A 25223-nucleotide genomic window follows, 5' to 3' on the forward strand; every position below is an offset into this window, starting at 1 on the left:
GGGACTAATAAAGGTTTATCTTATCTTATCTTATCTTAAAACTGATTTACAAGTACAAAATATTTATGACCACATTTTGAGCCCATAGCTTTGCTGCTGCAGCTCTCTTCACTGACCTGTAAGACAAACACACAAAGAACACAAATGTCCAAGTTTCAGGATGTTCGTCATTTAATAACTTGAAGAATAACTCATCCTGCACAGAAGCATAATTACCAGGAAAGCTTCCTAATGTGATTTCAGAATAAACTGCTGCATCAGCTGCAGGACTTGATTTTCCTGTGAGCGGAAAGAAGATTTTAAGATCAGATAAACATGTTGAACAACAGTCACTGGAGGTGATGGCAGACTTTGTTTACCTGCTTTTATCTTGGCTTTTTCTTGTTTGGGGCGTTTGACCTCAGCATACATCAGACTGTCCTCTAAGAGAGAAGTCAGAGCTCAGGATACATTTGATCAGCAGGTATATGACACAAAGCTGTTGGACACATGTGGATTTAAACTCTGCAGATCAAGTCTGATTTGAAAGTCCAAATGAGGAAGCAGTAACACGGTACAAAGTCTTCCAAGTCTTTTGAGAGACAAAAAAATAATTATTTCAGTTCATAAGTCCACAGTGATTGGGCAACTGAAACTTTTAACTGTGAACTCCACAGTGCTTTCTTCAGATGTTGCTGATGTTACTCATCTTTAGCAAACTACATAAAGAACCTCAAACCTTCCTAAACAGCTCCATTTATACTCATGTGCCCGTCTGCATCACTCCCTTCTTTCATCCCTTTTTAATATTTTCTATCCCCTACATCTATTCCACACACACACACGTTTCCATGCTATTGGCACATCTGATACTTTCCTGTATCAAAAAAACAGCTTAAACAGTGCTCTGCTGTGCTTCCAGTGATCGAGCACACACAGATTATGTGTTTTATTTTATGGTGTTTGGTTATGTCATTGGTGGTCTGGTTCAGAATCTATGGATGTTGTGATTCAGTAAATCCAGATGAAAAGTGGACTTTTTTGCCTCCGTGATTAAAGACTTTAATGAAAGGCAACCCAACAAACCTGCTGGTGAGATTAACCTGTGATCTGATGAAGAGACTGAACTCAAACTGTGGAAGAAGTTGTTTTGAGTTTTCATCGTTCTTTGCAAACATTCTGACCTGCTGTGTTTCTGAATCACTCATTAAATTTGTTCTCCAGCGTGTCTGTGTTTGAGTGCTTTGAACGACAACAACACAACAACAACACAGTATCATGTTAAACAAATACACCTGACTTAATGACTAACCCACCAAAACCCTAAATGACTGCAGATTAACTCTGCTGATGTGTAGTGGTAGTGTGTAGCAGCTAAGCTTGGTAAGTGAATAATTAAACTCCATGTTGACCTATAATAACCTGCAACATAATGAAATGACACATTTCAGTACAAACACTGAATGAGACTGTTGTGACTGTACCTGCAGCTCCCGTCTTCACCTCAGAGTAAACAGCACTCTGCTCTGGTTTATGATGCTTCCCTGTGAAGATTAATGGACATAAGGAAATAACTAAGTGTTAAATTTTTTAAAATGTTTATTTATTGTATTTTTACATTACATTTACATTTATTAATTTTAAACTGCACAAGTTTTATGTACTTACGCTTCTTTTCAAAGTTTTTAAGTTCAATAAGAGCGTATGTGACATCTTGATGCTCATCTGATCCTGAAATGTTCATATTTTAGTTACAGGATTGTAAACATGTCACATGGAATTAATTTTGTTAAATCAGAAACAAGTTTCATCTCTAACTGCTCTGTGCTTTTCATCACATATACTGCACCATTTCTGTTGTCTTCAACCGGCGTAACTGATTCATAGATGTGATTGGTACCTAAAAAAAAGACGAGCCAGGGTCACATTAATCATTTGAATAAAAAACTAAAGTTTAAATAATTCTGTTTAAGTCAAAACCAGGACTGTAAGATATTTTTAAACCATGATCCCATAATGTTGTTACTGTTGTGTTGTTATGATATGAAACAACAACATTGGATTTTTTCAGTCGAGTTAAAGATACAATCAGGCTGTAAAATCCTGTTTATTTCTCATTTTATGAGCATGTGTCAGTTTGCTGGATTTTGACAAACGTTCTTGGAAAAGCTGCTGAGCACAAAATGAACCTAAAAACTGTTACTGCTAATGAAGACTGATTTAAAAGTCAATATCAATAATGATAATAAAGATAGATTTAATGCTGACCATGTTGAAGAGAGTCGTACACATGAGTTTCATCCTGGTTGACTCCATGATTTGTGGAGGAGCCCGGACTGTGACTCTCAGACTGGATCGACCTAAAACAGGAAATAAACACAATAAACTCAAAAGTAACTGATGTTTGTTTAAAATAATAATAAAAAGTATTTTACCAACCTGGTGAAGCAGGAATCTGTGAAAGAGACAAATGTTATTACACATGTTTGTCATGTATAAATTGTTCCACAGATATTTTGTGTCATGAGGTCAGAATACATGTATATGTGTGAATAATTAAAGTGTATGTACTAAATAAACTCTCTAATACAGCATGAAAAGAAGAGGCTCTTACACTTGGACTGTCTGCAGCGATACAACAAGAGCAGGAGAATAATAATGAGAGAGACTCCACAAACCAGTCCAACCATCAACCACACAGGAGATGAAGAGCTGTCAGCTCCTGACACAGTTACTGTAACAACAAACAATAACAAGAAGCACTCTGAGAGCACAAATCTCTGCTAAGGCAGCTCACTCTGTTGACAGTATTTGCTTTTAAGGGGACAGTATCGTATTTTCTGTGGGTTTTTTATTTGTTTGTTTTATTTGTACTGTGAGAAGTTTGTAGTGCAGTAAAAATAAGTTCAGAGGCAGATTTGTTTCAACATGACAACAAAAGCAGATTTGAAATGTAAAAGTGAGGTCAGAGGTCAAACAAATGATATTTTAAATCTTTATACAGTATTTTATATATGTTGACAATACACAGCACCTTTGTAAGAATCATAGTTTCTGTGTTATAAGGATTTTTATTTAGTCATAAAGTTGACCTTGAAGACCTCGGTGGATGTAAGCCAAATGTTAATGGATAGTTAACATGACTGCAGCTCGTCAGTGAGGTAACCAGGCAGGTCTGCTGGGATCCTTTCTAGGAAAATAAGATTTGTATGCTAACAGATTTTCCCCTTGTTTCAGTGCCTTCCTGCTTCAAGATTTGTTTTCATGCCATCATTCACCTCCAGTCAGACGCCTGCCACCTTGGATCATTACCCCCCTATTCACCACCACTGCTGCCCCCCTCAGAGCCTCTTCCTCACTTGCCTGCCTGCCCATCCTTCAGCAGTTTCCACAGACCTCTGCCTTCATCTTTTACTCCCACCTAGTCTGGACTCCAAGTAAGTCATTGTTGCAGCCACTTTATGAACACTCTCTGTCTTGTCACATTCCCTCTCAGATTTCCTGCCCTAACTGCTCTCTCCTCTCCCACAGATCTGTCGCCCTCACGCTGTTATGTCCGCTCCTCTGGCCTGTCTCTCTCACCTCAGTTAAGATGTTTTTGTTGGACTCGCTCCTTAAGTTTAGGTTCATTTATGTGTTGTTCTTGTTGACTGAGTCAAAGCTCACAATCTGTTGTGTTAAATGAATTATGCTTTAAAGAAACTTTCACTCATTATTACATCCTCTGCTGTTTTCACCTGAGTCCCTCACTTGAGTCCTGAATCACAACGATATTAAACCTGACAGTATAGAGATATTACATAATAGTTTTATAAAAGTTCTTACAAAATTGATCCAGGTGACTTCAAGCCTTTAAACAGACAATCTAATGACCAGCATGAAACTCATTTACAAAAACCCATCAAATGTTTTGATCCTGCTCACCTTTAACTGACATCCAGCTCTGTGCTGACTCTCTTCCTGAGTACTGACACTTGTAGAAACCTTCATCAGACTTTGACACTGCAGAGATGTTCAGCTCCCCTCGGGTATCATTTTGAATAAGTTTGTCATTGTGATAGAAAAACACATTGGAAAGTATTTTTTGTGTTTTCAAACTGCAGCTCAGACTAACAGAAGCTCCCTCAGTCACAGGATGAACAGGACTCACCAGGATAGGAACATCATCATAATCATCATAATCTGTGAAAATAAAACAAACATATTGTTTCAGTCACATCAGCTGGTGCAAACCTTTGAGAAAAAGCTGTGAGTTGTGTCTCATGATCTACATGCAGACCTGGCTTCAGAGAGATTTTCTGAGATTTTCCTTTTGGAGATCTCAGCCAGGTTTTAATGATTGGAGACAATATTGAACTAGTGACAACATTTAAGGATTGAAATATTCAGTTACAGTGGGTTCATCATGTGGATCATTCAGCACTTGCATTTTTTTAGAGGGCTGAGGGTCCATGGAGTAAATAAATGCATCATGTTGCTATTTTATGTGGAGATTGCTGAATCTGTTGTCTGTTATGGTATCACTACATGGTTTGGCAAACCTTTTGTCAAACTCAGATCCCAAATTCAAAATCTAATTAAGATGACTGGAAATATAGTTGGCATATGTGCTCCCGTCATCTTCCCTGCAGGAGTCAAATTATTATCGATACAATTGCTGAACGGTTAAAGGAGAAATTGAAATGTTTGTAGGTTTGTGTTATTTTGCATGACGTGTTCCACTAAATTTCTCTGAACCGAGACATTAAAAGTTCATCTAATCTGATGACAGAGATGTTGAGCTTTTTTGAGTTTTATTCTGACAGAGAAAATAAAACCTATTGTTGTCAAATTTTGACAAACTGAATTATGAAAAGATTGAGTGAAATGAGACCAACAACCAAGAATATTTTGATGATTTGGTGCCTGAAATTGTCTGAAATTCTCATTTTTGTTTGTTTTGCCACACAGAATTTCTTCACATACAGCAAAGCTGGGACAAATGTTCATGTGACGTCTAAATCATTCAGATCCAAGAAGTAAATGTATAATAACATACTCTGTACAGTGATGTTGACTGCACTGCTGAACTCTCCTGATCCAGACTCACACCAGTACACTCCAGTATCTGACTTTGATGTGTAGATGTTACATGTGGATCCAGTCATTCTCCTACAGTCAGAGAGTCGGCCGTCCTCAGAGAACTTCCTCACTCTCCACTCCACAGTGAAGTTTCCCTCACAGGTCAGTGAGACAGAGTCAGAGGTGAAGTGTTGCACTCTGTCAGGACTCACTGTGAGAGACGCTGCTGAATGAACATCTGGAAACAACATGCAGTGAAGAGACAAAGCTCACAGATGTTAGGATTCAAAATATCACCGTGAAAATATTTGTTTGAAGCTTTTGTTTTGAAGATCAGTGATAATATTTCAATAAGATGCAGTGTTTGTCTGGTCAAACTGTAATTTTTAGCTTGAAAAGATAATAATCTTTATTACAGACTCAATGGTCCAGAATTAACTAAAGAAAATCACATAAAATAAATATTTAAAAAAAGAATAAAAGAATACATGGTAAGAAGCTTGGTACACGTCATGTGACATCATGAGCTTTGAGTCATCACTCTCAGCATTATCCACCTGATACAGATCACTCTGAACACACTTCAGTCATTTGCTGTAATGTTTCTGTCATAATTCTGTGATATTGTCTGTTTCACAGATTCCTTCTACAGTGAGATATTTTGCAGCAGCAGGACCAAAACTAAAAACGTTTGAAGGATATTTTAAATGAACAATAACAGCAGCTGTTATTTGTGACGTCTTCTTCTAGCGTCCATCTGTAGTCAGTGTTTTTCTTGTATTTGTCAGAGCTGTTAACCTGCCTGCTGACATCTTTGTTTCTTTATTAACTATATTTGACTTTTTTATCTGAACACCTACCTGAGCACTAAACAAAGAGTCTTAACTGTGTAAATCCTGTCTGTGCACTAAGTAAAAATAATCAGTACAAACAGTAACATGAGTTTAAATATCAAAGTAAAAGTATTCAAAGAGAAAACATTAAAAATCTCATTTATGTTTTTTGTTTTTCATGTTATCACATTAAATAAAAACTGAATGTTAAGAAAAGGAAACAAAGAAATTCAGTTTGGTTTGATCACAGAGAGAAAGGAAAATATTCAGTTTAGTTCTTCTTTTGGGGAGTTTTAATGCACACAGACATCAATGGTTGCCATGGAAATGGGATTTTAATGGTGTAAATATTGATGAAACGTTGAAAAACTATGATGACCTAACATGAGCTTATTGAAAGGACAGAGAGAAACAAACTGACCTGCAGACCAGACAAACTTTGGTTGACTGTGATCAGTGTGATACTCTGGGTCTCCTCTTCCAGCTCTGCACACATATCCTGCTGTGTGTGTCTGTCCATGAATGATGTAGGAGTCCTGTGCAGTCCCACTGCCATCAGGTAGCAGCTCATAACTGGAGGATTTCTGTGATAGATCAGGAACAGCTTTATACCAGTAGAAGCTCCATCCTGCAGACGGATGTTCAACCTCACAGTTCAGAGTTACTGAGGCTCCAGGACTCAGCCATGATGGAGACACAGTGAGGACAGGACGGGGTTTATCTGTTCAACAAAGATTTTCTCTCAGTGAACATGTAGTACAGTCTCTGAACAGTGAGCTCAGTTTATACAAAGAATAATAATCTCAGTCTATATGAACAGAAACACATTTTACAAAGTGTTCAAACAGCTTAAAGCAAATATGACTTACTGTCAGAAACTGTCAGTGTGACTGAATCACTCCACTCTGTTGTTTTATGCTGTGAACTTTTCATTCTGCCCTTACAGCGATAGTTTCCACTCTTGGATGATGAAGCAGATCTAATCCTGTATTCACTTTGATTTGGAGGTTTTATGGTGCTGTTTGTTTCCCACTCATAATCCCACTCAGTGTCTCCTCCATGGATCTCACATCTGACAGTGATCGTCTCTCCTCTGTATATCTCAGACCAGTTTGGATACAGAGTCACAACAGGCCTGTTTGACACTGTTAATGTTCAAGAAAGTACAATAAAAACACATGAAAGACAAAAAAGGTTCAATTACCATCAGATGTAGTGCTTTGTGGGAAGTTCAAGTTTAAACTCACCAGTTGTATCAATCCAAACTGACTCACTGTCCTCTGTGTAGTAAACTGGTTCTCCTCTACCTCCTCTGCAGCTGTAGCGTCCTCCCTCTGAGACACTGATTTGTCCATTTGATAGAAACACTGCATCGGGTGAGGTCACAAGTTTATAATAGCTGTCATATCTGTACCAGTAGTATTTCCATCTAGATGATGATGATGATGATGATGATGAGGGGTTCACCGAGCAGGTCAGGGTCACACTGCCCCCTACTGGAACAGCTGTCCTATCAGCTCTCAGTTCAGCCTTTGGTTTATCTGCAGTTCAGTTTAGAACAAGAACATAAAAGTAAAAATGACTGAATCAGAACAATTTAAAGATGAAACATGTAAATAATCAAATATCATGAAACCTTAATGGTGAAGATAAAACAAACTGTGTCACACATAATATTCTGTATTTCTGTTTTGATCAGCGCAGGGATTATTTTTTATAATTGCCAATGTATATTTACAGTTAATTACATACATGCACAGTTCAAATAGTTAATTTCAAGTATGACTGAGTTTATTGATCAGTAATGAGAATTTAACCCAGGTTAATATGATCTGATTGTGGGGTTATTATTGCCTTTTTATATTTTTATTTAACAGACACAGTTAAGAAAGGACAGGAAAGCGGGGGAGAGCGAGAGAAGGGGGAAGGCATGTGGGTCAGGCTCAAATCCGGGGCGGCCGCTCTCAGCTGTATGGCATGTGGTCGCCCGCTCAACACACTGAGCTAAAACCAGCAACTGGATCTGATTGTATTTTGAACATTTGAGAATTGCTCCTAAATGAGTGTGAGCAGTTATAATTTCATTGGTGTTATTTTGTACTTTTGTTTTTGGTGTATTGTTCCTTTATCACATGTACCAGTAACAGCCAATCAGTGTAACCACAGCGAGCAGGAGAAACCTGAGTGAGGGGAAGAGATTCAACAACAGAGCAAGTTGTGAACAGATGCATTTTTATTTCCACTCGTTGACAGTGATGGTGTTCAACTTCAGTCCTTGTGGATAAAATCTGTTTGATGGAGTTTGAATGAGGATTTGGTGAGTCACAGTTGGTTTTCTTTGGTGTCAGTTAGCATGCTATGTGCTTGTTCTTCACTAAATCTGATGTTGAAGCCTCTGATAGCTAAGATGAGACCTAGTAAGTGTGTTTTATATTCTTTTGCTGTGGAAGCTGACATTTCCTGTCAATGTGCACAGATGTCTTTAGGCCACACTAATAAGCATGGTGACCATCACCGCTGCCATTACAGGGAGCAGTTTGGATGTGATTTCCAGCTGAGCTGTCAGGAATGCTGGAATAAGACTTCAGTGTTTGTGTTGCACAACAGACCAGGTTTATTAGCCGAGTGCAGATCTCGGCACTGAAACCTGAGACTGTTGAACCTTGATGGTGATCCACGCCTAGCAGATCTGAACTTCCACTAAAGTCTTCTGTTCCTGCTGGATCAACTCATAGTCCAGAGATCAGGAAACTGACTCACACTTCTGAACTGTGGTAGGACTCCACCATAATCTCTGTTACTGCGACACACAGAGGACTTAATCCAAGAACTGATTCCACACCAGACTGTGACTGTGAAAGGTTTTCTCTGTAAATCTGTGGACAGCTGATTTTGTGCTTTCAGTGTTGTAATTCCATTCATTGTGTTGGTGTTGTACTGATAACTCACTGTGTTACTGATTATTCCTAACCAGCCACTCTGCAGGTCTAGTGAGTGAACTGAGTCGACTTATATTGATCAAAGTTTGCAGAGCAGCTGAAAGAAATCTGGTTAACCCTGAAAAAGCTAACACAGGTTAACTTGTAATTAACACAGATAAGAGTTCAAACTAACCTGAACTGGACAGAGAGAGATATTTATTTATATTGTTGCTTTTTTAAAATTTATTTTATTCTGGGATTTGGATCATAAATGAACGTACACTGGAAAGTTTTTATATATTTCTGCGTCTTATGTTTCCCATAAACAAAGTTCTGCTCTTTGGTCTGTTATTTTAGGGCTGCTAGCTAGAAACTGCTCGTGTGAACTGAGATTCAGTTTTAGCTATCTGTAAATGTCTCTAGTGCAATGAGAAGATGACCTCAGAATAAAAACAAAACATTTTATTCAAAAGCACGAAAGAAACAGCTACAAAGCTGTAAGAAAAACAAGTGGTTTCACTTATTTTGATAAAACAGATAATCTGGATGAAACATCTTCAACTTACTGTCAGAAACTGTCAGTGTGACTGAATCACTCCACTCTGTTGTTTTATGCTGTGAACTTTTCATTCTGCCCTTACAGCGATAGTTTCCACTGTTGGATGATGAAGCAGATCTAATCCTGTATTCATTTTGATTTGGAGGTTTTATGATGTTGTTTGTTTCCCACTCATAATCCCACTCAGTGTCTCCTCCATGGATCTCACATCTGACAGTGATCGTCTCTCCTCTGTATATCTCAGACCAGTTTGGATGCAGAGTCACAACAGACCTGTTTGACACTGTTAATGTTCAAGAAAGTACAATAAAAACACATGAATGACAAAAGGTTCAGTTACCATCAGATGTAGTGCTTTGTAGGAAGTTACATTTAAACTCACCAGTTGTGTCAATCCAAACTGACTTACTATACTCTGTGTAGTAAACTGGTTCTCCTCTTCCTCCTCTGCACCAGTAGAGTCCTCCCTCTGAGACACTGATTTGTCCATTTGTCAGAATCTGATAAGATTTCCCATCTCTGTACCAGTAGTATTTCCATCCAGATGATGATGACGATGGGCTCACAGAGCAGGTCAGGGTCACACTTCCCCCTACTGGAACAGCTGTGCTATCAGCTCTCAGTTCAGCCTTTGGTTTAGCTGCAGTTCAGTTTAGAACAAGAACATAAAAGTAAATGACTGAATCAGAACAATTTAAAGAACTGAATGGAAACACGTAAATGATCAAATATCATGAAACTTTGTCACAGAAAATACTTTAAAATACTCTGTTGATCAGCACTATTATTTTTCATGTGTATTTACAGTTAATTACATACATGCACAGTTCAAAAAAGTATTTTGAAGTATAACTGAGTTTATTGATCAGTAATGAGAAAGTAACCCAGATTAATATTATCTGATTTTATTTTGAACATTTGAGAATTGTTACCTAAATGAGTGTGAGCAGTTATAATTTCATTGGTGTTATTTTGTACTTTTGTTTTTGGTGTATTGTTCCTTCATTACATTTATCAGTAACAGCCAATCAGTGTAACCACAGTGAGCAGGAGAAACCTGAGTGAGGGGAAGAGATTCAACAACAGAGCAAGTTGTGAACAGATTTTTATTTCCAGTCTTTGACAGTGATGGTGTCCAACTTCAGTCCTTGTGGATAAAATCTGTTTGATGGAGTTTGAATGAGGATTTGGTGAGTCACAGTTGGTTTTCTTTGGTGTCAGTTAGCATGCTATGTCCTTGTTCTTTACTAAATCTGCTGTTGAAGCCTCTGATAGCTAAGATGAGACCTAGTAAGTGTGTTTTATATTCTTTTGCTGTGGAAGCTGATATTTCCTGTCAATGTGCACAGATGTCTTTAGGCCACACTAATAAGCATGGTGAATGTCACCGCGGCCATTACAGGGAGCAGTTTGGATGTGATTTCCAGCTGAGCTGTTAGGAATGCTGGGAATAAGACTTCAGTGTTTATGTTGCACAACAGGCCAGGTTTATTAGCCGAGTGCAGATATTGAATGTGAGTGATATTTGATTAATCATAATAATGATAGGACTTCTTTGAAACGTCTTGTAGGAATGGGGTCTAAAAGACACATCGATGGTTTGGAGGAAGTAATTACTGAAGTTTACTGAGAAAGATCAATTCTAGAACAAACTCTAAATAAATATCAATGGCACTGAACATAACTGTACATAATGTTACATCTGTGAGATGATTGTTAGTAATTTATATACTCATTAAATATCATTAATCTGAATAACATACCAGCACAGATCAGCGTCCAGTAAAATGAGGCCATATTGTCGTCTGCAGTTCAGAGTTCATTAAGTGAAAAAGATGCAGTGTGTGTTGCTCATGAGATCAGACTCTTTAACTAAAACCTGAAACCTCTAAGATTCATTTAAAAAATCTAAATAAATACTCTCTAAATAAATATCAATGGTACTGACCAGCGTCCATTAAAATGAGATGTAGTGCTTTGTGGGAAGTTAAACTTACCAATCTTGATTGTCTCGCTGTACTCTGTGTAGTAAACTGGTTCTCCTCTTCCTCCTCTGCACCTGTAGAGTCCTCCCTCTGAGACACTGATTTGTCTATTTGATAGAAACACTCCATCACGTAAGGTCACAAGTTTATAATACTTGTCATATCTGTACCAGTAGTATTTCCATCCAGATGATGATGACGACACGCTCACAGAGCAGGTCAGGATCACACTGCCCCCTGCTGGAACAGCTGTCCTATCAGCTCTCAGTTGAGCCTTTGGTTTATCTGCAGTTCAGTTTAGAACAAGAACATAAAAGTAAATGACTGAATCAGAACAATTAAAAGAACTGGATGGAAATATATAAATATTATATTATAATTACATTTGTGTATTTACAGTTAATTACATACACTCATATTCAAAAACTATAACTGATTTGAAACGGGACTGTTTTTTATTGAGTAATGAGAAGATAATGCTAAGACAGAACAACAAAGAAAGACTGGACATGAAAAAGGGAAGAGACATGAAAACAAACAAGAACCCAGAGGAGAGCTGCCTCCATCCTCAAAGACCCCACACACCCCCAACATGGACTGTTCACACTTCTGCCCTCGAGACGGAGGTTCAGAAGTGTGAAATCCAGAACATCCAGACTCATCAACTCCTTCTTCCCAACTGGCATCAGACTCTTGAACAGCTGACCTATTTTTGAACAGTAATAATAATTTCTTTTTTGCACATCAGGTCATCCTGCATATTAAGCTAGCATATTACGCTATAGCTCTTTTGCACACATCTCTGTTTCAAATCTCCACATTTTGTCTCCTTTTCTGTCTTCATTTATTTATTTGTACTATTTGTATTTATATGTTCTATTTCTATTATATATATTAATCGGCATATGTGGGTGGACAGCAAAGAAAGAATTTCATTGCACAGAGAAATGCCTTTTTGTCTCATGACACATGACAATCAAAACTTTGAATCTTGATCTTGAATATAAAGAAACAGCAACAAGGATAAAAAAAAAAAAAAAAAACCTAACACAACCTGAAGCAGAGGAAATCAGGATGAAGGTTTCAGCTTCCTTCTACAGTGTAAGAATTTGTCTTTCCAACTTTACAATTCAAGAAAAGAAGGCTGTCACATCCCCAAATAATGTGGTCTCACTCTTCACTTGCACACCTACAACTTAGGCAGTGGAGACTGTCAGAAAACTCCAGTAAGACAGCTCCTTAGAAACCAGAACCAGCTTTACCGCTGATCAGAGTTGCACACTGTTAGATCTCTGCCTTACCACCATATATTTTAAACACAAACAGGGTTTCTTCAGGAAAAACATGGCTGGGCTCTTTCAAAGGGTCAGCACCAAGTCACTGGCACAGTTATGTGGATGACCACAGAGTCAAAATCAAACCCAAAAGCAGTGAGCCTTCACTGCTGACATTCACTTATTAGATAGAAACAAAGTTCAGATACAAACGATAATAGTTTTCTGTTTCTGGATTGTGCTGTGCACACTGAGGAGGATAGAAGCCTCAACATTGAAATTTACTGGAAGAGCAAGGGTGTTTTTTCTTTCTATTTCTGTTTACAATCACAACTGAACCTCTCAAACCATTCACACTAACAATTCAAAGGAATCACAATTGGACTGGATGCAGAGTTGTCCTATGTGCTGATTACATTATTTTTGTCCAGTCTAAACAAATAAATTGTAACTAATCTTGTACAATAGATTAACTAGAATCCTGTAAAATAGCAACATTATGTAGTACTTTTTAAAATCCACATTTCAAAGTGTTTTATAGAGGCAACAAAAACAATTGAGGAAATCATTCGCATAAAAAAACTCTATATTTATAGAAAGAGTTAAGAGCCATGTGCACAAACTAAGAAAATGGGAACATTTTTATAAGAAAATAAAAGTATTGTTGAAAGTATTTTGATGTATTTTTGGATGAAACATTGTGCAATATAAATTAAAATGAGAGAAATACGTCCAACTTACGTAATATAGTCAATGTGGTGATATCACTCCACTCTGTCCAGGAAGAGCTGCTTCTACCCCGACACCTGTATTCTCCACCATCAGACTCAGTAACTTTGATGATTCTGTATTCATTGGATGATTGACGTGTGTTTAACTTCTCTGCTCTCCATTCATACGTCCACTGAGCTCCTTCACCTCCCTGAATCTCACATCTGACAGTGACTGTCTCACCGCTGTATATGTGAGTCCTGGATGGCTGCAGGGTCACAGTGGGCTTAGGACCAGCTGTTCAAATAAAAATAAGAAATAAATCACATTATCAGACTTATAGAAGTATAAAATTATTATTAAGCTGTCCTGGATTGTATTGCTCTTGTTAATCGTAATCATATTTTTGCATCTTATTGACAATTTGACTTCAAATCAACAATAAAATATTTTCTTTTTATTAAACAAATTAAAATAATTTGCTAATATTTAGAATCTACCAGCAGAGTGAAAACAACCACCTGTGTACAAATCTAAACTGTGAGACTGAATATCAACACTTAAACATACAATATCATGTAAACAACTTCAGTTTCTCAGATTTTAAATTGTACAAGACATTTTATAGTCAAATATCTCACTATTTACTAATTTGTACAGCTTCACACTTGCATATTTAAACATTTCTAAACATATAATCCATGAGTTGTCAGTTAGCTGTTGTTTCCTAACAATGCTGTTAAACCTCCAGTGATGGATTCAAAGCTGGAAATTGCTCTGCTCTCATGAAGTGATTATTAGTTCATAAATGGTGAAATACAAAGTTTTCATGTGGCACCAAAGTCAAAACTAGACTGGCAAAGAAAAAGAATGAAAAGCATTTTTCCGAGATCAGTTTTACAGAAAGCTCATCAACCATGTGGCCGGAGCCTTTCTGTGTGGAAAACGAATGTCCTCATATGTGGCTCTCATTTTTCTCAGAGACAAAAACTAGGAAAAAAAAAATCTGGTAATTCTTTGTTTTTACATTCATCAGGTCCCAATCTACAAGCGATGTGTCGGTCGCGAACGAAACGGCTCTTAGAGCCGACTCTTTGGAGTGAACGACGCGAGCCGGCTCCCGTGGGTTTTTTTTTTTTCTTTCTCTCACCCTCTCTCTTTTTTCTGCTTCACTCCGCACGCGAGCCTTGTGCTTTGCGCTGGGAAGGCGGGGGGGGGTGTAGTTACACTCGCAGTAGCACAGGAGAAAGACAGCCAGGGACAACAACGTCACATTAGAAAGGTATAGGGCTTTGGAGCGTGATGTCACGGGGGTGGGCGTGGAAAGGATTTTGGCCCGATCCGCCATTTTGGGGGTGTAAACAAAGCGCAAGCGAAAAAGGAGCAAAGGCACACACAACAGCCATGGTTCGTATGTGCTGTGTGGTCGGCTGCAATGTTCGATCGCACGACCGGCAAGAGAATAAGCTTGAAAAGGGTTTGTCTTTTCATTCTTTCCCAACCTGGAAGCAACATGAGGCAGCTCGTGTATCGATGTTACCAAAAGAAGGCGTCTAGTCTGGATAGCAGCTGTGAGACGAGCTGATATCCAGTTCTCTTCCATCTCCAAATATCTGTTGGTGCTCCAGACAGTTTCATTCCAGTAAGTTCTAAATATGTTCATATCACTCTTTATAGCCTATTAGTTTTGTTTTCGATGCGCTCTGAGGTCATAGCAAATTAGAACAAACATCCTACTGAGTGATTTTGCAGAACTACGTTCTATTTATACAGTTGCTAATTATTTTGCATTATTGCAGGCAAACCAGCCTATGAAATGGATGCAACACATCGTGACTGGGTTCCAGCGCTACACAAGGGACCTGCTTCAAACATACCACCATGCCAATCAGATTACTTCTTCCATGTGAGGGTGAAGAGGTGACCCTTCTGGATAAGATGGTGAAGGTTTGCTGCGTTTTGGTGAACAGTGTGGTAGTAAAACCAGGGAAAATGAAACTTGCGCCTGTTAAATATTCTTAAGTCTTTTGCTGTATAAATAGTGGGTTGTTTTTTTTCAAAAGATACAGTAAATAATGTTAGTAGTGGGTGATATCATGTATACACTGTCATGATTTTGTGTAAACATTTTGTCATTTGTAAACTATAAATGACATGGATTCTACACTGTAACGTATGTGATGTTCTATAAAGTGGTTTTAATAAAAAAAAAAAAGAGGCAAAAATTAGTTTGTTTCTTTATTCAACTTTTAAACAGTGGTACTCAGTCAGTACATATTCAGTAAATGCAAATTATTTACATGGCAGTGCACTACAGGCATAAATCTAGACCCCTATATAAAACATTATGGGTCATTCCCACAACCCACAGCTTTACTGTGTTCCAGCAAAGTATCCAATAGCAGTGACAACTCCTCCACAGTAGCAGGTGGGATTTTCCTTTTTGAGGACGGCTCCTTTTACCTTTCAATACGGATGGTCTGTTTATGTTTTGATCAAGAGCCTTTTTTTGGGCAGCTGAAGAGGAGAAGTCTATCTTATGGTCAACCACTGACTGTATCTTGGTCACATTACCCAGCAAAACCCAGTATGCACGTTCATCTGTAACAGTCCTTGTGCCACGGATCCGCACTGTTGCTTCTACATTAAACAGAAGAGCAGCGACATGGCTGCAGGTCTCCGCGACTCCGGCCATACAGGTGCAGTGGGCGGCTTCAACCTTCCCTGTGATGCTCACAGTGACCCATGGCTGCAATGCTGGTTCATTCAGTCTTTGAGAGTGCAGTACCTGAAACACACACAGACAAAGTTATTTATAGACAAGAACTATGAGCCAAGGCCGACATAAATGTGTTTTATCTACTTTATCATAAATGTAACAAAGTGTTTAGAAAGTTAGCCCATACATGTAATTTTTCATTTTTTTATGTATCCATCTATAGAACGCTGCATGTTATATTCTAAATCTGCCTGTTCTCTCTCAGAAACCTGCTTGCAGAAAATGAACCTAAAGTATGTAATGCAAGGATGTCATCACTTTAGAGATGGAGAAAGCATAAAGTGACAACTATGAATCACTTAATATGATAAGGAGATTCTGCAGGTCATTAATCAATGTATAAAATTAAAATAAAATGTATTTTTAGTGACACAAGATACAAATATTGAAGCAATATGTATAATTAGAGTTATTTATAATAAATCTGAATAAATCATTGCAATTTCTTTAACCATAAAGAATAACTAAATCCTTCAGGACAATGTCACATCAATGCACTGAACTCACTATGTTATCCCTCTAACAGAGCCTCCACATGTTCTCACTGTAATTTCCCCTCATGAATGAATTTATGCTGCACTAATCTGAATGTTTGCAGGGAAATCAAACGCATTTCACACGCAGTACTCGAGCTGACTTACCTTTGTTTGAATGACGACTTGTACGCGCTGATTCCACAGATAAGGTACGAAAATATGTCAGGCTATGTCAATAGCGGTTGGTCTTTAGGGTTTCTACTCCACGGCCGTATTTCATACGGGTCCACATTTCCAATGCACGCTATTTTCTTCAGTTCTAAGGGTCAATGGTGGTGAGTCCCAGATTTAAACCCAGTGGGAGTTTCCCCCCAAAGAGGGACAAAGGACAGGTAGAGGATCATCAGGGGTCCTTTGTCCCTCTTTGGGGGGAAACTCCCACTGGGTTTAAATCTGGGACTCTCCACCATTGACCCTTAGAACTGAAGAAGCTTCTCGGATGAGAGGTGAAACGTCTTCAAGCAACTCAAAGAAGTTCAGACGCTTTTCTTTCCAAGCTCCTTAGACTACGATGACCTGGATGACTGAGAACCTTCACAGACATATTGCCGTACATTTTGGGAGGAACACCCTTCAACTGGTGCGGGAGTATGAAAGGGAACCAAGAAAACTAGCGGATTAAAGGAACCATCTCCGTTTCAACCTGAGATGCAGACAAAGCAGAGTTGTTCCTAAGAGCCTGCGCCTTGGATCCACTGTCAGGGGATACAGAGCAGACTTGATTCTACAGAGAGCACAAAATCGGCTTCTAAGTGAAAGGATAAGACAGGTCCATTTCACTATAGATGCCCTCCAGAGCAAGATTAACTAGACTCTGCAGGAACTGGAAACCCTTCTACCCTCTCCAATTTTAGAAGAGGTTTACAAGTTTGTGGACAAGGCTCAGTGGGCCCAACACTCTAAAGGAAAAGAAAGACAATGCAGGAAATTCCACACCTTGCTTTCAAAAACACTCACTCCTCAGTCTGAATCTACACAACTCAGAGAAGAACACACACCTGAGGACAGTCAGGAAAAATGGGTGAAAAACTTTTCAGACCGGAATCTCACTGAACCTGAAAAGAAAGTATTAGCCAAAGGACTGAATTTTGCCATTGTTCCGCAACAGTTGCCCATAGTGGACCTCATCACAGCCACAGAAACTGCCATACGGATTAACAAATTATCACAGACAGAAGCAGAACAGATCAGGATGAAAGTCTCAGCCACCCTCTCCAGTGCCAAAGTCCCTCAGTCTAACCCAGGGGTGGGCAATCTCAGTCCACGAGGGCCGGTGTCCCAGCAGGTTTTAGATGTGTCCTCGAACCAACACAGCTGATTTAAATGGCTAAATTAGCTCCTCAACATGTCCTGAAGTTCTCCAGAGGCCTGGTAATTAACTAATCATGTGATTCAGGTGCGTTGACCCAAGGTGAGATCTAAAACCTGCAGGGACACCCGCCCTCGTGGACTGAGATTGCCCACCCCTGGTCTAACCTCACATTACAAGAAAAGAAGGCCGTCGCTTCCCTGAGCAAAGACCACAACATCACTATACTACCAGCTGATAAGGGAAGGTGCACCGTGGTCCTAAACACAACGGATTACCACACAAAGATCACTACTCTCCTCATGACAACAATACCTACGAAGCCTTAAAGCGAGACCCCACAAGCAGCTACAAAAAGAAAGTTATAGCTTGCCTTCAAGACCTTGAAAGGGACAAAATCATTGACCGCCTTACATATCACCGCCTTTACCCAGGGGATGCCATACCCTGCATTTACGGACTTCCTAAGATCCACAAGGAAGGTGTCCCACTCAGACCCATTGTCAGTAGCATAAACTCAGCCACTTACAACATCTCGAAACACCTTGCTACCATCCTTGCACCTCTCGTGGGGAACACCCCACACCACATCAAGAACTCCACCGACTTCACCGACAAGGTCCAGAAACTTTCCCTGGACCCAGATGAAACCATGGTGTCCTTTGATGTAGTCTCTCTCTTCACTTGCATACCCACTACGGAGGCAGTGGAGACTGTCAGAAAACGACTACAAGAAGACAGCTCCTTGGAAGACAGGACCAACTTCACCCCCCGATCAGATTTGCACACTGTTAGACCTCTGCCTCACCACTACATATTTCAAATACAACGAGGGTTTCTACAGACAAAAACATGGCTGTGCCATGGGCTCCCCGGTGTCACCTATTGTAGCCAACCTTTACATGGAGGAAGTGGAAAGAAAGGCTCTTGGCTCTTTTAAAGGGAGAGTACCCAGCCACTGGTACAGATATGTAGACGACACCTGGGTCAAAATCAAAAGACAAGAAGTGGAATCCTTCACTGCGCACATTAACGCCGTGGAAAAAAACATCAAGTTCACCAGGGAAGACACAAAGGACAACTGCTTGCCTTTCCTGGACTGCGCTGTGCACATTGAAGAGAACGGCAACCTCAACATTGAAGTTTACCGGAAGCCCACACACACGGACCAGTACCTCCTCTTTGACTCCCATCACCCTCTGGAACACAAACTTGGGGTAATCAGGACCCTACACCACCGGGCAGAACATGTTCCCTCTAAGCCTGAAGGGAAAAAGAAGGAACACATACATGTAAAGGAAGCACTTAAAACATGTGGCTATCCTAATTGGGCGTTTATAAAGTCAGCAAAGATGCACAGAAAAGAAGATCAGACACCAGCGAGGGAGGATAAGAAAGACAGACGCAACAACATTGTCATCCCCTATGTAGCCGGTGTATCAGAGAAACTCAGGAGAGTTTTCTCCAAACACGACATCCCAGTGTACTTCAGACCCAGCAACACACTCAGACAGAAACTGGTTCACCCGAAAGACAAAACTCCTAAACACAAACTTAACAATGTGAAGTACGCGGTACAGTGCAGCGAGGAATGTCCAGACCTCTACATCAGAGAGACCAAACAGCCACTTCACAAGCGCATGGCACAACATAGAAGAGCCACCTCCACGGGACAAGACTCAGCAGTTCATCAGCATCTAAAGGACAAAGGTCACTCTTTCGAGGATGCCAACATTCACATATTGGACAGAGAGGACAGATGGTTTGAAAGAGGAGTGAAAGAAGCCATTTACGTCCACTCTGAGCGACCATCTTTGAACAGAGGCGGTGGTTTACGACACCAACTGTCTGCCATCTATAATCCAGTTTTGAGATCCCTTCCCAGACGCCTTAACGCCCACTCACATCCTGGGCCATCTGACCTAAGGGAAATCACATGATAGGGTGGGGCCAGGTTTCACAGTGAGCTCACCCGAAACCCTGGCTGATTGGGACCCACACCCACTTTCACACCTTGGCTCATGTGATTAGGTAGAGGATCATCAGGGGGTCCTTTGTCCCTCTTTGGGGGGATACTCTTACTGGGTTTAAATCTGGGACTCTCCACCATTGACCCTTAGAACTGAAGAAGCTTCTCGGATGAGAGGTGAAACGTCGTCAAGCAACTCAAAGAAGTTCAGACGCTTTTCTTTCCAAGCTCCTTAGACTACGATGACCTAGATGACTGAGAACCTTCACAGACATAATCATCCACAACTATTTTCAGTTGCGGATGATAAAGGATTCAGAAAGTTTATTCATGCAGGCCCATATGACAGAGAATGTGCGTCTTATTTTTGTTTTCATATTTTTTCATATTTATTTTTAATTGTGTTGTGGTTTGCAGTGTTTTGTGCTGTTTCACTCTAAATTTGTTTAAAAGGAAAAAGCAGAAAATTTAAATAGTTAAAAGTTGAACTGTGAATAGTTGGTTTTTGTATTTTATGTTTTATTTATTACATTTTATGTGGAGTGAATAAATAAAAGTATATTTACTGTGGCCCCTAGAGACAAAGCACGTACAAACTCCAAAACACGTACAAACTCCAAAACACGTATGAACTCCAAAACACGTAAAAACTCCAAAACACGTAAAAACTCCATAGCACGTACAAACTCTGAAGCACGTACAAACCCCGAAGCACATACAAACTCCAAAACATGTAAAAACTGCAAAACACGTAAAAGCTCCGAAGCACGTACAAACGCGTACAAAACACAACAGAAGTGTTCCAGGATGCTAGGGGCAGTGTTGAGCTTTTGTTACCTAGTGGCTACACAAGCCAGCAACTACCAACGACCAGATTTGGTGTGTGGTAGGAACAGGTAAATGAACATTTTTTTAAAATTATTTGAATATATATGAGTGCTTGTGTATAAATACACAAACAATACACATATGCTTTCAATTGTGTAATTTAAGTGGTTAATCTAGGTAGCTCTGTTTTGGAAGTTCAGTTAACGCTAGAAATGTGTTTTAGAGTTTGTACGTGCTTTTTGGAGTTTGTACGTGCTTTGTCGCATATATTTATATATAAACATATATAAATAAAACCACAGGGTTTTTTTTTACATTAGTAATTCCTTTTGTGCATAATTTTATATTGTTGTTAATAATTAATTAATTAATTAAAGCAACAAAATAACCTGAAGAGCCGGTTGGGAGCCGAAAGAGACAACTCTTTTTAGTGAAAGGAGCCGGAAATCCTTTCACTACAATCAACCCAAATAGCAAAGAAAAATTAAAAATGCATGCGATGAAGGAGTTCGGGTCTTAGGAGGTTAAAATATATAACACAGAAGTGGATGTTTTTAGTAACAAGAAAAGGTGCACAAACAGATTCCACATATTTAAAAATCACAATAAAAATATTGTCATGGTTTTTATGTTTTTGATTATTGATATTCTTTGATTTAGTATTTTGTGATTTCTAGTTCCTAGGTTGTGTTACTGTGCCTCCTCCTATGTTCCCTATGTCATGCCTAGTCATGTTCTCATGTCTCTTCTTTCCCGTTTCCCGGTTCCAGCGTCAAGTCTGTGTCTCATTTTTCCTGTTTTTACTTTGATAGTTCCTCGACTTGTGTTAGTGTATTCTGTTTTGCTTCCTCAAGACCTTGTGTGTGTGTGTGTGATTAGTCCCAGCTGAGATTCCTTCCTGGTCCTTATACCCTCGTTACCCTTTTGTGAATTTAGTCTTCTGTCTTCCTCTCTCTGTTGTTGGGTTGTCTGCTTACCTCCCTCACAGTTCCAAAGTCCCAGGTTTTTCAGGTCTCAGGTTCCTTGTTCCCAGTTGCAGGTTTCGTGTTTCAGGTTTCAGTATTGTTTTTCTATGCATCTTGTGTCTTTATGTTTAGCTTTCCCCAGTTTAGTTTTTTGTTAGTTTGTCGCTGTCTCCTGTTGCCTTTTGTTTGCAGTGTTTTGTGCAGCCCAAAATAGAGGTTCGCTTTTGTTAATATCCACCTCCATTTCTATTGAATGCATTGGGGTCCACTTTCTTTTCACTCTATGCTGTCTGCCTTGGCAGATATGACAAAAATGAAACGACACCATGAACTCCTCTTTATCTGCGACATCACTAGCATCGATCCGAGCTCAAGGATATCTGGAATGCACCATAAAGTCACATAAATAGACCACCTGGTGGTCTGTTCTGACTGTGAAAGAAAGCCCGGACCTGAGCTTTGACTTACAGACAACTCTCCACACACATTTGCAGATGTGCTACAGGACAAGTGCGACAAAGGGCGCGTCACAAATTGAAAATCTGGTCAGCATTAACTAATCATTTGTATTTTCAGTGCAAGAAACCATGCCGCAGACAGGGAAGAGGAACTAAGAGGCTATCAAAGCCCCAGTGATGCGACGGTAAATAAAACCCACATTGTGCTGCAAATAAGAAACCAAAATCCAAAAATCAAAGAAACAGAACCCAATGACCATGACAGTCACAAAGAAATAAAGCTGGTACTTTGTGTAGTTTCTCTCATTTTTTACGAATGTGTGTGTTAAGCCTTATTCATTTCTAAATTCGACAGCTTTTAGAGGTATTTCCAGAGGACACCAAGGCAGACCATGCCAGTATGAATTTATAATAAGACTGCGGCTGCAATGATTTGAGTAATTTGGATAACTTCATTATTAAAAATATCCTTGACACAAATTCATTGCTTTCACGCTTTAATGACTCTGTAGCACTCAATCATCAGCATGAGTGTTTCACCCACATTTGGGAAACAGAGCTGCAGTAGAAAAGTATTTAGGCACACGTGTGAATAAAGAGTATGACGGCATTAAGCCTGGGCAGCACCCAGGCAGCAGCAAACTTCAGAATGCTGACGTGCTTGGTTTTCTTCATTGCAGCACCAACATGAAATTGTCCAAAATGTCTTGATAGTTCCTTTCACTGAAACTAATGGGCCAAGCCCAACTCTTGAAAAACAGCCGCACATCATAATCCCCCCTCCACCAAAGTTTGCACTTGGCAAAGTGCAGTCAGGGAACTACTGTTATCCTCGAAGCTGCCAAAACCAGACTCATTATCAGATTACCAGATAGAGAAGCGTGATACGTTACTCCAGAGAAAATGTCTCCACTGCTCCAGAGTTCAGATCCAGCATGCTTGACACCACTGCATCAAACATTTTGCATTGCACTTGGTGATGTAAGACTTGGATGCAGCTGCCTGGCCATGGAAACCCTTTCACAAGGCTCTCTATGGACTGTTCTTGAGTTAATCTGAAGGCCACACAAAGTTTGGACGTCTGTAGCGATTGACCGAGTAGAAAGTTGGAGACCTTTGCACACATCAGCATCCACTAACCCCTCTGTGTGATTTTAAGTAACCTACCACTTCGTGACTGAGTTGCTGTAATTCTCAATCACTTCCACTTTGTTATATTATCGCTAACAACTGACTGTGAAATATTTAGTAGTGACAAAATTTCACTACTGGACTTTGAATTGGACACAGGTGGCATCCTATCACGGTGCCACGCTGGAATTCACTGAGCTCCTGAGAGCGACTCATTCTTTTATAAATGTTTGTAATTTGTCTGCATGCATAGGTGCTCAATTTTATACACCTGTGGCCATGGACGAGCCGCAGGTCTCACTGTAAAGTCAATAATTTGGTTGCGTAAGTGAATACATTTGGCAATATAATGTACCTTTTGAATATTTATTCATACAAATTAATATAGTACAGGAAGTATTTACTTATCCATTTACTTGATTAATCAGTTGAATAATCAACACAGCGCTTGATTACTAAAATAATCAATAGCTGTAGCTCTAAATAAGACTTAGTACTGTGATCTGTTTGAATGGTCAGTAATAACAGCTGCCATTGTGAACTGGGACAAAAACACCATTTCTTACCTTCAGCATTTCCATAGATGACAGTACTGAGCACTATAAGAAGAAATAAATAAAAACTCATTAGACATTATACAACTGACTAAATCCAAATAAATATAAAGTAAAGCTTCTGTTAATGAGTCAGTGCCATTCAAACAATGTCAGACGTGTACTTACAGTAAAAGCCCATCGTGCAGAGCAAAGATTGCCCCATCGTCACATCCAGCCCTGCTGGACAAAGAGTTTTACTTTGAACAAAGAAGATGAAGAAAAAAGAGAAGTTGTGTTTAGTTTAGATACAACAAGAGTTTTTCTGCAGTCTCTTCTTCTGATTGGTCTCTCTGTGCTTCCTTCCCTTTCGCACACAAACTCAAACAGCTCCTGTAGCTTTGACCGCAGCAGTTAGGTGGCAGGTTTACATTTCCTGTCCACTGCAAACATAGAAGTTTGATTCTTTTGTTGATATCTTTCTCTGTAACAAACAAAACTGTTCTGTTGTTCCAAGTCAGGAGGTCATATTTTTTTTACCATTTTCTTCTTTAAAGCTCTTCTGTGATTTTTACAGTTTCCTGTGGATCATTGTCACGCTGCATTATTGCTCTTCTAACACTGCGAGTAGAAATATGAAAGCATCTTTTTCTGCTTTGGAGTTTTCTACAAAGTCTTTTTAATTCTTTTTTTTTGTTGTTGTTGTTTATGAGTCACTGCATGCAAACATGTAGTTTCTATTTGACAGTTAGCACAAACATTATCATGCAGTGAAAAGGCTCCTTTGATCTGTGAATGTTCACAACTTGTAGTTAAATTCTGGTTTTAAGTTTGGTTGAGACCCAAACACAGGAAATGACTCAGTGTGTGGCTGAAGTGAAACTAAAGACCTTTATGTTTCACCGACTAACGTAAGAAAGACAGCAAATAAATTTATAGTTAAATTTATTATCTGTTGCTATTTAAAACAAAGCACAAACTGATTAAGTCTGAATTATTTGTGTTGCTTTGACATCTTACCATCTGACTACATGTAAACACAATAAAGAATATAAGCAGATGATGTGAAATAATGATATAAACACTGTAATAATGATGTTTGTGTTGAACACTACATGTTACCAACTAAAATCATGTGATTCTGTTCAGAGTCAGTTCAAAAAGTAGACCCACATCCAGAGCAGGACTCAGAGTACCAAACAAAGGTGACCTTTATTTCAATAAGGACACATAGTTAGAAAGAATGAACATGATTTATTAATGAACAGAATATAGATAGTTGTTTGGCGGTCAGACTTTGATGGCCTATCTCGGTAGAACAGACCCCAGCTGAGAAAGGGATTAGACCAGGACCCCCCCGGAGACTAGACGGTGATCGGAAGAGCCCTGGGC

General features: G+C 39.3%; 1 protein-coding gene across 1 annotated transcript; it reads right to left on the reverse strand.

Annotated features, from left to right (window-relative positions):
• Positions 1–24048, reverse strand: LOC116311488 (obscurin-like). Its single transcript, XM_039609732.1, has 18 exons — positions 24021–24048; positions 23865–23897; positions 13354–13620; positions 11351–11623; positions 9736–9993; positions 9361–9636; positions 6295–6594; positions 5018–5278; positions 3904–4161; positions 2594–2713; positions 2419–2434; positions 2248–2339; positions 1829–1879; positions 1648–1710; positions 1464–1523; positions 360–422; positions 217–279; positions 1–116 (listed from the first exon to the last, which is right to left on the reverse strand). Exons 1-18 carry the CDS (start codon positions 24031–24033, stop codon positions 109–111), a joined length of 2475 nt encoding a protein of 824 aa, XP_039465666.1. The 5' UTR covers positions 24034–24048; the 3' UTR covers positions 1–108.
• Between the last annotated feature and the right edge of the window lie 1175 nt (positions 24049–25223).

Source organism: Oreochromis aureus, linkage group 3, assembly GCF_013358895.1.
Source record: "Oreochromis aureus strain Israel breed Guangdong linkage group 3, ZZ_aureus, whole genome shotgun sequence".
NCBI lineage: Eukaryota > Metazoa > Chordata > Actinopteri > Cichliformes > Cichlidae > Oreochromis > Oreochromis aureus.

Excerpts from the sequence above, each read along its gene's own strand:
- LOC116311488 (XM_039609732.1), bottom strand. Across the intron at positions 1,711-1,828 it reads GGTTGAAGACAACAGAAATG|GATCAGATGAGCATCAAGAT; the intron begins GTGCAGTATATG and ends TGAACATTTCAG. Across the intron at positions 423-1,463 it reads GGTGAAGACGGGAGCTGCAG|AGGACAGTCTGATGTATGCT; the intron begins GTACAGTCACAA and ends CTTCTCTCTTAG.